Genomic DNA, 14,636 nt, shown 5'->3' with positions numbered 1-14,636 from the left:
GGTGGCATTACCCTAGCCATTTGTTTGAAGAATTCGGCCATTTGCTGGAACATGGCCTGTGGAGGCTGAGCAGGCCCTGCTGGAGCTGGTGGAGCAGGTTCTCCTCTACCCCCAGTCTCAGCTGCTGCAGGTGGAGCATGACTCTCCACTTCCTCCTCAACTGCCCTCTGAGATGAAGGGTCCATATCCTATTTAACAAAGACAACAGATATGCATTAGTGTCACCTCGACTCTTACAAATGCAATGCATAATATGGACTCAATCTAGCCCAGAAATGCCTAAACCATGCTCTGATACTGTAACACCCTCCCGGTAACCACTCCGTACATCCTACTGTTCCGGTGACCGGTGTCGGTCCGGACAGCTAGAACGTCCGGAAAAATATTTAAACTAAAGTCAGGAACCATAATTAACTCAAATATTAACAAGAAAAATTTAGTAAAAATTTTAGAAATAAAATAGAACCAAGTTAAATGAGCCGGTGCCCAAGCGAGGGGTAACTCAGAGGGAAGTTACGGTTCTCACAACGAGGAGCCCTAGACCCGGGGGAAAAATTATAAAATAATTTTTGGGACTCCAGAGAAGGGTCATTGAGGTTCCTATGGCATTAGAATGCCAAGAAAATATTTAGAAAAATTTTTCAATCCAGACAGACAATTTTGACCCGTTAAGCCAAACGGAGGGCATTTTGGTCATTTCGCCTTCAGAGGTGATTTTTGGCCGACTTGTCCAGTTAAGTAAATAATTATTATGATTCAAAATATGAATAAATATTGCTATAAATTAAATTGAAATGTGGTAGAAAAGAAAAGAAAAGAAAAATAAAAAATTAAGCAAATTATGACATATTATGATGTCACTCACTTACTTCCAACCAATCACAATTAAACAACCTATTAATTAATAAATAAAAAGAGATAAATATGGCCAAAAACAAAAGAAATCAGCAGCCCTTCTTCTCCTTAGAAAAACGTTTTACACCCCCTCCCCTCTTCCTCCATTGAATCTCAACCAAAGCTCCATTTTCATCCTTATTTCATCACAAACTCTCCTAAGTCCTTTCACTAAAAACTTGTCTATACCTCTTGGGAAGTGTTTGGCAGCCAAGAAGAAGAAAGAAAGTGAAGATTGGGACTTGGAAAAATCTGCCTACAAGAGGTTAAAGTGAGGTTAGTGCACATATGTATTTAAAACTCCTTAATTCCATGTTAGAGATGTGTAATAGGTAAGAAATTGTGAAATAAATGAACTAAACTCATGTGTATGAAGCCCATGGATTTTAGCTGCCCCTAAGGAAGGAACAAGATTGAGTGTTTGGATGGACTTGGAGTGCACTAGAGATTATGTTTAAAGTGTATGACATAAGGATAATGAAGTAGTTGGTTAATTAAGGTAAATTGTGTAAATTTTGAATTTAAGCTAGGGTTTTGGGAGTGAAAATTTGATTTGGCTTATGGAATGATTAGTGGACATTCTAATGGTCAATTAGTGACCATTTAAGGCAAGTAAATCATAATTTGAAGTGAGCTAATGAATGGTAAACTGAAATAGGGAGGCTGCTAAGAGACAGCAGAAATGAGGCTGTGAGTCCAGCATGTTTGGACTGCCATATCCTTGGCTATGTAGGTCCAATTGGTGTTTGGCCAATTGGACATGAAACTAGGCTTATAATGGCACTTTTTTTTTTTTTTAAGAAACCATGCCCAAAAGACCAAAGCAAGAGGACCAAAACTTGGCCCCAATCCGGATACCCTGCAAACAGCCCCTGCAGAAATGACCAAATGAACAGCAACTGTTCATTTGGCCATAACTCACTGTAGATATGGTCAATTGACCTGAAATTTTTACAGCAACAAGATAAGATATAGACAAACAACTTTCATGAAGGACACCAATCTAAATTATGCCATTAACCTAATCAAATCATTGAGCAAAGTGAAGTTTACTGTACTGAGATTTCCAGAATTTTCATTTGAGCAGTAATGTTTGGATGGCTATAACTCTCTCTAGAAAACTCGGATTTAGGCGATTCTTGAACCGATGAAAACCTAAGGCATAGTAGAACATTTCATATGAAGAAAGTTACGCCACATTATGAACTTAACTTGATCAAATTACTGACCAAAATTGGACCAAAATCTGCCAAAACCCAAAAGTGCAGCATGAACAGTACACGTGAACAGTAAACTTATTTTGGCAATAACTTGAGCTGCAAAACTCCAAATGGAGTGATTCAAAAAAGGAAATTCAACTAGACAAAATAAGGAACAACTTTCATGTTTACCATTTCCTCAAATTCCCACTGTAAAAATAACAAATGTAACAGTAAAAATGAAGCACCAAATCTGAAAATTTTGTTCAATTAGCATTAAGCTTAGAAATGGTATTGGCAACCAATACCAACAAGTTTTAAATACAAAATATGGTATGTTTGGGGTGTTAAAACCAATACACCTATTTTTTATCCAAAATTCAACATTTTTGTTGACCAATGAGGTGAATAGTGACACCAAAACCAAAAATTGGCAATTTTGCCAAAATGACCTAAGCTTTGAGAAAGTGACCAAAACTAACAAGTTTTGAATACAAAATGTGGTATGTTGGGAGTATTAAAACCAATGTACCTATTGTTTATGCAAAAGTCAACATTTTAGTTGACTAATGAAATGAATAGTGACATGAAAACTTGAAATTCAAAAATTGTGAAACTTAAAAATGCAAAATGCCCTAGTAGGCCTAATGTGATTGGTTTGGATAGTTTGGCATGCCAATAGGGTATTGTTTTAGCAGTACTGCGAAAGGAAAGGCTTTATGCCTGTATTCACGGCTTTATGCCCGTATTCATGGCTTTATGCCCGTATTCATGGCTTTTATGCCCGATTATGTGATATCATGGCTTTTTAGCCATACTGACTGCATACGTGGTAGACGTTCTGCGTCCCATGGTATGACGGCCCGAGGCACCGCGGTGTCCAGTGCCAACAACCCGTTATCCAGTCCAGTCGTCTAGTATAGGTTACTTGGGTATGGAAAAGTATAACTGTGATTGAACTGATTACTAAAGAAAATACGAAAATTAAGTATCAGGAATGATTACAAAAATACAAAGAAGCTCAATATCATGAAGAAAATAATTAACGAAATGCATGAAGAAGTTAATATCATGAAACATGATTAGCCCTCGACTACACAATAAGTTAGTAATTATTCATTTCTTATGAACACAATAGCAAGGAAATTATTAATTTTATTTGCATATTGTATTTTCTTGTATTATTAGCACCACTAAGCTTTATGCTTAGCGCGTCGCTTTTGCAACGCGTAGGTACTGAAGATTTGGATAGAGGGCCCAGTAGACCACAGATTGGGTAAGGCCGTTCACATTCTGCATAGTGTCCGTGTCACCTCAACTTCTGCAGTGCATTGGTAGGACACTAGGTGTCATTTTGGCATTCTGTAATAAATTTTGATTTTCTCATATGTAATGAAACTTATGTAATGTATTTTGATTTTCATGTAAATAATGCAAATTTGTGTTTGTAAATGGAAAAGTGAATATTGATCTGTGATTGTTACATGACTATCAAATGAGATGAATGATTGAAAATTGAAATTGAGAAATGAATGGTTGAAAAATATTGAGATTTTGATAAATGGAGTTGAGATGAATGAATAAGAATATAGGAAGTGTTTTTCACAGGTTCCGAAGAACGGTTTTCTCCATTTTTAGCCGGTACCTTGCCGGATTTTCTATAAAATTTTTGAAACCTCAAATAAATTACAATTTCAATAAATGAATTATATTTCACAAGTTATTTTCAAAACTATGATAAAAATGAATTAAGATAAAATAGAGTGCTCAGCACACTGAGTGGCATAACTTGCTCGACTACACTGTAGTCGGGTAAGGGGTGTCACATTTAGTGGTATCAGAGCGCGGTTTAGGCGTTTCTGGACCTAGATAGATTGCATATCATGCATTGCATTCATAAGAGTCGAGGTGACACTATTGCAGATCTGTATTTCCTGTTTATTTTAGGTTAAGGTATGGAATAAGAGAGTGAAGAGACAATGAGATAGCGAATGGAGATGAGAAGGAGACTATATTTAAGATGAAAAAGGATGAGTACAGAACTGTTTGAGGATAGGATTGAGACTAAGGAGAAAGTGTATGATAACACGGAAAGATGAAGAAATAAAGAGGTAGTAGCTCCTCGGCTATTTACACTGGGTAAATTTCGAGGATGAAATTTAAATTAGAGGGGAAGAGTTGTAACAACTTCTTTTCATTGATACATAAACAAAATCTCAAATTTGTACCCAAAACCTAACTCTACCATTTCAATTCTCCATATACATGCAATCAATGAATCAAAGCATCTAATTTATGTTCAATGGTATCCATGTACAACTATAACTCAATCTAATCAATGAAACGCTAATGTATCCTAAGGCTGCCAAAATTGGTGGAGTTTATTCATGTAAAACTTGTTTCAATTCTCATAATTTCACTCTCATTTCATACTCCACATGATATATATACAAAGTTTTAAGGATGAATTAGCACTAACCTTGTTGTGTGTCAATGCAAGCTTGAAAAACTCCTTTATTTTCACTTCTTTTTACTGCCCAAGTCTTGCTCTAGTGGTGATGACAACTTTTTATGAAGGGAAGATGGGCTTTTGAGGTGATTTGGTAGGTGAGATGAAGTTTGAGTTAAGTTTTTAATGGTGGAAGAGAGAAATTAAATGGGTTACGGCTGGAAAAAGGAAGAAGAAACAGATTGTTTCTTCAATTTTTCTGCCTATTTTATGCTTTTATTTATATTTATAGATAGGGGTCACAATATGATTGGGTGAGGGCATTGTAATGACATCATGTAATGTCATAATTTCAAATTTTCATTCTTTTTCTTTTCTTTTCTTTTCTACTCATTTTTAATTTAATTTTTAGCAATATTTATTCATATTTTATATCATATAATTTATTTACTTAAATAGACAAGTTGGTCAAAAATCGTCTCTGAAGGCGAAATGACCAAAATGCCCTCCATTTGGCTTATTGAGCCAAAATCGTCTGTACCGATCTAAAAATTTTTCTAAGCATATTCTTAGCATTCTAATGCCATCGAAATCTCAATGACTCTTCCTTGGAGTCTCAAAAATTATTTCATGAATTTTCTCTCGGGTTTAGGGCTCCTAGTTGCGAAGATCGCAACTTTCCACTAAGTTACCCATTGCTAGGGCACCGGCTCATTTAACTTGGTTGTATTTTATTTCTAAAATTTTTCCTAAATTTTTTTTATTAATATTTGAGTTATTTATGATTTCTCACTCTAGTCTAAATATTTTTCCAGATGTTCTAGCTGTCCGGACCGACATCGATCACCGAAATAGTAGAATGTACAGAATTGCTACAGTGAGGGTGTTACAATTCTTCCCCTCTAACAAAAATTTCATCCTCGAAATTTACCTGGTGTAAATAGTCAAGGAGCTGCTACTTCCTTATTTCTTCACCTTACTAGAGAAAACATATCTGTATTAATGTCACCTCGACTCATATGAATGCAATTCATGTTATGCACACTATCCCTTTCCATCTATCTATGCCTAGGAATGCCTAAACCGCGCTCTGATACTAATAAATGTAACACCCCTCACCCGACTACAGTGTAGTCGAGTGAGGCGTGCTACATTCGGTGCCGGAGCACCCTAACTTATCTTACTTTATTTCTTTAATCATTTTTAAGTTATTATCTTTTAATATCAATTATTTTTCTATGGAGAAACTAATGGAGTTTCCCCTATTTTATTATCGTTTGACGTGTTTTACTATTCACCTGTTTGAAATTTTTAATAATATTTTCACAATAAAATCTTATCCATGCAAATCATGATTATCTCATCAATCATTCTCATAATTATCTCATATTTCAAATCTCAACCATATATTTTAATTTAACAATAATTTCTATACATTTCCATTCATACTGAATTCATATGTAAAAATTTTCAAATTACATAAATTTATATGATTTATAAACTAATTACACAAGTTCATAATTTACATAATATACAAAATACATAAAATAACTTATATGGGCCTTATCTACATGCATTGCAGAGGAGGTGACAACCTTGAATACTTTTGACACTTCTGCAGATCTGGACTTCAAAATCCCAGTCTAATATCCACTGGGTTTTACCTTCAGTACCTGCGCAAGGAAACAAATCCATCGCGCTAAGCATTTCTGCTTAGTGGTGCAATAATATAACAAAAAAAAATAATATACAAAATACATATAGAAATAAAACATGGTTCAAATAATTTAGAGCTAATTATGCTTTAATAAGGTTTCTAACATTTAATATCTTTTTTTTTTTAATTTAGTCCTCTTTAGAGATGATTAGTTCATAAGGTTATAGTAAGAATATACAATATACTAATATTCTAATAACATTATTCTTAACTTAATATTTATTTATTTAAATAAAAGGTACATTTGTAATATTTATTTAAATTATATTTCTATTATTAATCTTTTTTTATCCTTTAATTTAAAACCTTCTAGGTTATCTTAAATTATTTCATAATAATTAAAGTTCTCAGTGCATTCAATAATAGATAACTTTCTTTTTTATCATCAGTCTAGTTCGTTTTAATTCTTTCTAGCATTTTATTAATCGTTTTCTTGATAATTTTGAGCCTTTTTTATTGTAATCATTCTTGTTCTTTATCTTGATATTTAATTTCCTTATTTCCTTTAATAATCAATTTAATTACATTTATACTTTTTCATGCCCAAGTAACCTATACCAATTGACCGGACTGGATAAACGGCTAAACTAGTACTGGTTACTAGGTACCTCGGGCCATTACACCATCGATCATAATGTGGCTCCCGATGTGCAACAGAATGGCTAATAGGCCATAAAAGCAATAAGGCATAAAGCCAAGTATAACATCATAATCAGTATAGCCATAGGCTATCATATCACAGAATGGCATGGAGTTATACATCATACACAGTACTGTTATCAGAACCTTATTGGCAAGCCAACCTATCCAAACCAATCACATTAGGCCTACTAGGACATATTACAAAGCTATTTCTTGAATATTTATACTTAACATGTGAGGTTACTATTCATTTGGTCATTTAAGTCAAAATATTGACTTTCTCATATATAATAGTTACATGAGTTTTAATCACATAGATTTACCACATTTTGGTTCCCAAAAGTATTGGCATTAGTTGACAATTCATACTTCTAACCAATGGAAAATAAATCAAAAATTTCAGTTTTTGGTGCTAGAGTTCACTGTTCTATTAGACCATTCTACAGTGAGAATTTGGCCAAGTGTTCTTAATCAAAGTTATTATTTATTGTGTCTAGTTACATTTCACTTTTTGAATCACCTCATTTGGAGTTTTCTATCTTAAGATATGCCACTTTGAGTAAGGCTAGCCAGATTGGTATCTACCCAGAAATTCTGGGCAAAATACCATTCTGCTAGATTTGGTAGTTCAAATTTGGCCAATAATTTCCTTTGGTTAAGTCCAGAATTAGAGTTTGTGTTAAACATAAAAGTTGTTGTAAATTGCCTCAGCTTTCCATTGATATAAATTTCAGGTCAATTGGACCTTCCTACACTGAGTTATGACCAAATGAATAAACACTGTTTATTTGGTCATTTTGCCCAGGCAGATTGTAAGTTACTCGGATTTGATCAATTTTTAGGGCATCCTAAGTTTAGTTTCTAGACAGGTTTCCTTCATCAAAGTTGTGCCATTATGTGTCAAATTTCATGTCCAATTGGCCTTGCACCAATTAAACCTACACAACTCAAGTTATAGCTACCCAAACATGCTGGACTCATATCTAGACCTGTAGGGCACATTAGACAGCATGCCTAACCTCCATTCCCTTGGCACCATTCACTCAATTTCCTACTCAAACATGACCAAATGGTCACTAATTGACCATTACAACTTCTTTTCATCAATACATAAACAAAATCTCAAATTTGTGCCCAAACCCTAACTCTACCATTTTAATTCTCCATATACATGCAATTAATGAATCAAAGCACCTAATTTATGTTCAATGGCAGCCATGTACAACTATAACTCAATCTAATCAATGAAACCCTAATGTGTCCTAAGGCTGCCGAAATTGGTGGAATTTATTCATGCAAAACTTGTTTCAATTCTCATAATTTCACTCTCATTTCATACTCCACATGATATATATACAAAGTTTTAAGGATGAATTAGCACTAACCTTGTTATGTGTCAATCCAAGCTTGACAAACTCCTTTATTTTCACTTCTTTTTGCTGCCCAAGTCTTGCTCTAGTGGTGATGACAAGTTTTTATGAAGGGAAGATGGGCTTTTGAGGTGATTTGGTAGGTGAGATGAGGCTTGGGTGAAGTTTTTAATGGTGGAAGAGAGAAATGAAATGGGTTACGGCTGGAAGAAGGAAGAAGAAACATATTTTTTTTTCTTCAATTTTTCTACCCATTTTATGCTTTTATTTATATTTATAGATAGGTGTCACAATATGATTGGGTGGGGGCATTGTAATGACATCATGTGATGTCATAATTTCAAATTTTCTTTCTTTTTCTTTTTCTTTTCTTTTCTTTTCTACTCATTTGTAATTTAATTTTTAGCAATATTTATTCATATTTTATATCATATAATTTATTTACTTAAATAGACAAGTTGGTCAAAAATCGTCTCTAAAGGCGAAATGACCAAAATGCCATTCGTTTGGCTTATTGAGCCAAAATCATCTGTACTAATCTAAAAAATTTTCTAAGCATTTTCTTGGCATTTTAATGCCATCGAAACCTCAATGACTCTTCCCTGGAGTCCCAAAAATTATTTCATGAATTTTTTCTCGGGTTTAGGGCTCCTAGTTGCGAATACCGCAACTTACCACTGAGTTACCCATCGCTAGGACACCAGCTCGTTTAACTTGGTTGTATTTTATTTCTAAAATTTTTTTCTGAATTTTTCTTATTAATATTTGAGTTATTTATGATTTCTCACTCTAGTCTAAATATTTTTCCAAACGTTCTAGCTGTCTGGATCGACACCGATCACCGGAACAGTAGAATGTACTGAATTGCTACAGTGAGGGTGTTATATATTATGTCTTATTATGGATGTTCGGTGCTAACTTAGCTCCTGTTTGGTATTGAGTTTCAGAGCCTGAAACTACTTTTCTGAATAAAAGCACCATTTTAGATGCTGTTGAGAAAAATAGTTTGGAAAAATCAGTTTTGTTATTTTAGTATTTTTATTACTAAAACTGATCAAATTTAATTTTTAATTATTTTTTAATACTCTTTAACTAGTATATTTAAAAAAGTGATTTTCTCAATATCAGTTTCAATAATAATGCCAAACAGGCCCTTAGAGTTTTGTGGGAAGATTGTTTGTTTGATTTTACTATTTTTCTTGAATAAGTCTTTGTCTTTATGCTATTTTGTTAATATTTTATTTTAATATTAATAATGTTATTTTAATCTTAGTAATATTGTTTTTATTAGTTTTTTGATATTAGAAATTTATAATTATTTGTGTTCTTTAAAAAAAATACAATAATATTAAGCCTATTGGTAAAAAAAAGTAAAACCTTGCGCGTTTTGATGAATTTATCCAATCATTTAAAATTTAGTAAAAATAATTAGAAATTCAAATTTTGTAAAAGTTGTAGCCATTTTTTAGATAGATTAGGATACTGAGTGATGTAAAAGTGGCTACAACTTTTGCAAAATTTGAATTTCTGATCATTTTATCAAGTTTTAAATGATTGGATAAATTCACCAAAACATGTAAAGGTTTGGTTTCTTTTTACCAATAGGCCATAATATTATAATTTTAAGTGCAAAAATTAAAATCCAACCAAAATTAAAATCAAAATCAGAACTGAATAATACTTAAAATTGATCCAATTCCTATTTAAAAAAGTAAAAGAACCAAATTCCAATTTCTGTTATGATTCTTGCAGGAAAATGGAATCAAACTTGGAACCACACACCCTGCCTGAAAATTGAAACCCAATTCGCGAATATTCTCAGTTTCCTGTACAAGAAAGTTGGTTATTTGGTCTTAGGAAAAAGCACAGGAAACTACGTACGCTCACTGTTTTGCTTTTCAATCGTAATTGGTCATTGGTCAATCGATCCACTGTGTATCATATTTTACATTAAACTGGGTGCTATTGGCAGCTTTACAACTTAAAAAACATTTTTTGTGTTACGTCACTGTCTTCAATTAGGAGAATTGTTATAGATTATAGTAGTTCTCTAATTAACATAAATTGATATTAAAGTTATTTAATGAAATAATTTTTTTTGAGTGATGATAATGAAATTTAGTTAATACTTCAGTAAACACACATGAAATTAACCTTAAAATATCAGATTTTCAAGTTTCAAATTTATATTGGGAAGATATTTACTAATTTTAATTATAATAATCTAAGTTATATTCTTTCTTTCTCCTATTGATTTCATAGAAGTATTAATTAATTAATTAATTGTTATTGTAATTATTTAAGTCTCAAATGATTCTTTTTTTTTTTAATTTTTTTATATGGACGATAAATATGACATTCCCAAATTAAAGAAGATAACGTTGCCATTGCAAAAGCCTGGGAAGTGGTTATTGATTACTGCTTTCTGGAGGCAAATTTTGTGGCAGATAAGCTTGCAAATCTTGTAGGTTTTAGCTCTGGTGGTGTTCAGATTTTTGAAGAGCCTCCTGGTGAGGTTGTTGGTTTGCTGCAAACTGATGTTCAAGGGATTGCTTGGCCTAGATTAGTTTTTTTCGTTTGCTGTGTTTTTTGGGCTCTCTCTCCCTTTTTTGTAAATAAAAAAAAAAATTGCCCTTTAATAAGAAAGATTCCAAAAACTACAAAACCGTGTGATGAAATTAATCTAAAATTAAACATGATATCAAAACAAAATATCATATACACAGAGAATTTAATTTCTTTTTTTAACTCTTTCAATTTTTTTTTTATTTATTGTAAAAGAAAGGGGTATTTGGTTCTGACTCAATTCAGGGTCTACCTAGGAATCAGAATCGAACTAAAAATTAGATATAATTTCAATTTGATTCTTCATTGTTCTAATTCTGATTTTGTACAATTTTCGATTCTTTGATTTTGATTTAATTCAATATAATTTTGATTCAGTTCTTAGTTATTAAAATAACTTTATATAATTATTTTTTTAAAAATTCATCTTTGAATTAATATTTAAGTTTTGAATTGAATTATTAATGTATAATAAATCATATAATATATTTTTTAGTTATTTATAAATGATATAATATTTAATTATAAGGTATATATATAATTTAAAATAAATTATATTATGTAACAGTATGAGTACATTATATAATATAAATTTTAATTATTTATTAATTATATAATATTTAATTATAAGATATAAATATAATTATGAATATATATATATATATATATATATATATATATATATATATATATATAATTAAAAATTATAAAGTAATTTAATATATTTATAATTAAAATTATTAAAAAATAAAAAAAATATAATATAATATTATATTATATTTAATTCATAATTATATGTAAATACATAAATATATATAATAATATTAAAAATATATAATATATTTAAAAAATTATAAATATATATATATATAATTAGTTACTATTCAGTTCCATCAATACGATTTTAATTTAATTTTTAGTAAAAAATAAAATTAAAATATCAAAATAATTTTAATTTAATATAATTTTTATTTATTCGAGATAATTTTTTAATTCGTTTAAAATTTTTAAAAACTGTGCACAATTCTAATAAATATTACAATAAAACATAGTGTCTGCCGTATCAAAACAAATCAGAGAAATTAAGTTTAAAAAAGAAAAAATTTAGAGTAACAAAAACAGAGTGTGCAAGAATTACGCGTACACAGGTGTTCGAGAATGTTCTTATCTCCCGGTGCAAGAATTACGCATACAATGTTCTCATCTCCTAGTACAAGACGCCGGGACCCAGAAACTTGGGCAACAAGTTAGGGAAATTATTGTGCTGGTTCAGTACACTTTTTCTTCTTATTGTCACTGTACCAAGTGATGGACCATAGCTTCTCTTTGAAGCAGAGACATAGCATGTTTCTCTATATAAACTCATGCTTGCTTCTCTCCCTTGGACACAGCTCTCACTTCACTTACTGTCTCATCTCTTACTTGCAATTTCCAGTCTCTCCTCGTCTGATTCCCATTTTAGGAAGTGGAATGAAATATTTTGCTGCTTAATTGAGTTAGCAAATATTTTCTACTTTCAACTTCTTCTTTTTTTTATTCTTGAAATCTTAAATACAATTTCGTTGCAGGTGCAAAAATACATAGTGACTGGAAAAGATGACAAGCCCCGTACCATTGATCCGACCAAACGACAAGGAATTGCTGCTTCTTTTAATAGCAAAAATAATGAACGGCTACGATGACCCAAGAATCCCTGTAATTAATATCAACGATCATGAGCCTCGGGTGTTACCTGGTAAGTGTATGTGCCGAGTGGATTCTTTTCTTTTCTACAAAATTTTAAATGATTTACTATGCTTGAGCAGGGCTTTCAGGAGTAATAAACTCAAGTGATCGAGAGTGGTATTTCTTTCGTCCTCGCCAAGAAATAAACAGGAGGAAAACGGACGCTGGATACTGGAAAGTTACCGGCTACGGATCGAAGATTAAGGAGGGACGGGAAGAGATAGGTACAAAAACAATATTGGTTTACCATGAGGGTCGTACTCCTACCGGAGTAAGGACCAGGTGGATCATGCACGAATATGATGCCACTTGTTTTGCAGACCAACTGGTATATGTTGTGCCTTATTGTTCATTGGAATCTTTTTTTAAATTTGTTTGTGTTTGTTAAGCATACGTCTTGTTTTGCTATTCTTTTGTTTCTCTAAATCAATGAACTCATCCTGTTTTGTCTTTGCAAATTGTGCAGCGCACTTTTATTCTCTGCAAAGTAATGTATAAGTCAGATGATGGTGGTCATTTGCCAAACTATAATGAATGTGAAACTGTTTACACTGGTTCTGATTTATATCAGATGGAAAATTATTCAACCTTTGGTGCTGCTGAAACAAACTGGTTTATGAATTTTGAAAATCAAGCTACAATCGATGGGATTCCACAACAGGTGAAAAACAAAAAGAAGCATCCATTCATATAGACAAGACATGAGAAAAGCATCAGTTATCAAGAACTAATGCTTAATTACTCTTCTGTGATTCTCTTTACAGGAAGGCAATTCTCCTGAACTGGCACCATTTCCGGAATCAATTGATGTCTGGAATGACCTGAATTACACATCAGATTGGCCTGTGCCAGCAGCAGAAGAGCAAAGCCCATTTTATGATAAATTTGGCTATCCCATGTTCTATGGGAACACTTACTAAGTTTAAGTATATCAATGAACAGTGATGTTAGAACTAATATACATGCATAATAAGAGACAGATCATCTATGATGTTTCATCTCTGCATCGAGTGCTTGTTTTAATTCTAGTTTGTTATCAGGACCTAATAGTTCGTTCTACGAGCTTTCTGCACTTGTGTTTTCCATGTTACGCAGGTAATGAATAAAAGCCATGTTTCCTAGTTTTTGGTATGTGTAAATATTTTTCCTGTCAAGAGGAACCCTTTATTTTAGTTGTTTCTATATGAAATGAGCTATAAATTTTACTTGAATTGAGCTCAGCCGAGCATCTCTATTTATATAAGGGTCACCAGGCTAAAGAAGCTAAAATTTTTCAGAAAATATTTACCTACCTCATACCAATCCAATTAATAAATAAGTATTTAGACTCACAAAGAAAAACTTCAAAAAAAGTAAGGATGCTACTTATAGTAGGGTTTAAGTTATATCAGGGTCCAAGCTATCCAAGTCAGCCACTACAAGTGGCATCCAAGCTACTTTTTTGTCTTTACTTCATTTAGCTAGCAAAAATCACGCCTTTAATAAATATTTTATAAGTCACCCGCATGTTTATATTTTTCAAACCCACTTATTTTGAAAAAAAAAACCCTAATAAGTCTTTGACAAATTTTCTTAAACAATTGAAATTATAAATAATAATATTTATAAAATCTAATGTAATTTTATAATAAATATATTTAAATAAACATCTTTGTGTATATTATAAAGAAAGGATAATTTATATAATTTCTAATTTAGTCATTAAAGAGTAATAACTATTTTTTATATAAAAATCAAGTTAGTTATCGAGTTATATTTTTATTAATAAAATAATTTTTCTGTTAAAATATGCCATTAGTCAACTATAAATCCAAGTAGTAAAATCAAATTCAAAAAATTAAATTATTACAAATATTATAACTATAATGATTAAGTTATTACCAAAAATAAAATATGATATACTGAATTTATTTACCGTTTTCTAACTTATTATCTTAGAAATTAACTTGATTCTCATAAAAAAAAATAGAAGATTAAATTATGATTTTTCACACATCAAGAAATAAATTATAAATTATCCTGTAAAAATTTATATGTATCTTAAAATCAAAATATTATTAAAATAATATGAAAGC

The 14,636-nt window shown here is 31.5% G+C and overlaps 1 protein-coding gene across 2 annotated transcripts; it reads left to right on the top strand.

Moving 5' to 3' along the window:
- Positions 1–12,222: 12,222 nt before the first annotated feature.
- Positions 12,223–13,685, top strand: LOC110636092 (protein NTM1-like 9). Of its 2 annotated transcripts, XM_058147227.1 has the most exons (5): positions 12,246–12,331; positions 12,405–12,571; positions 12,642–12,889; positions 13,028–13,222; positions 13,326–13,685. In XM_058147227.1, exons 2-5 carry the CDS (start codon positions 12,433–12,435, stop codon positions 13,479–13,481), a joined length of 738 nt encoding a protein of 245 aa, XP_058003210.1. In that variant the 5' UTR covers positions 12,246–12,331; positions 12,405–12,432; the 3' UTR covers positions 13,482–13,685. The 2 variants fall into 2 exon arrangements, with proteins under 2 accessions (XP_021641336.1, XP_058003210.1); XM_021785644.2 differs by having other exon boundaries at positions 12,223–12,571.
- The last annotated feature ends 951 nt before the right edge of the window (positions 13,686–14,636 follow it).

This window comes from Hevea brasiliensis, chromosome 5 (assembly GCF_030052815.1).
Source record: "Hevea brasiliensis isolate MT/VB/25A 57/8 chromosome 5, ASM3005281v1, whole genome shotgun sequence".
NCBI classification, from domain to species: domain Eukaryota; kingdom Viridiplantae; phylum Streptophyta; class Magnoliopsida; order Malpighiales; family Euphorbiaceae; genus Hevea; species Hevea brasiliensis.
This window is presented reverse-complemented; position numbering and strand designations above follow the sequence as displayed.

Excerpts from the sequence above, each read along its gene's own strand:
- LOC110636092 (XM_021785644.2), top strand. The coding sequence starts at position 12,433 with ATGACAAGCCCCGTACCATTGATCCGACCAAACGACAAGGAATTGCTG. Across the intron at positions 12,572-12,641 it reads TGAGCCTCGGGTGTTACCTG|GGCTTTCAGGAGTAATAAAC; the intron begins GTAAGTGTATGT and ends ATGCTTGAGCAG. Across the intron at positions 13,223-13,325 it reads TCGATGGGATTCCACAACAG|GAAGGCAATTCTCCTGAACT; the intron begins GTGAAAAACAAA and ends TTCTCTTTACAG.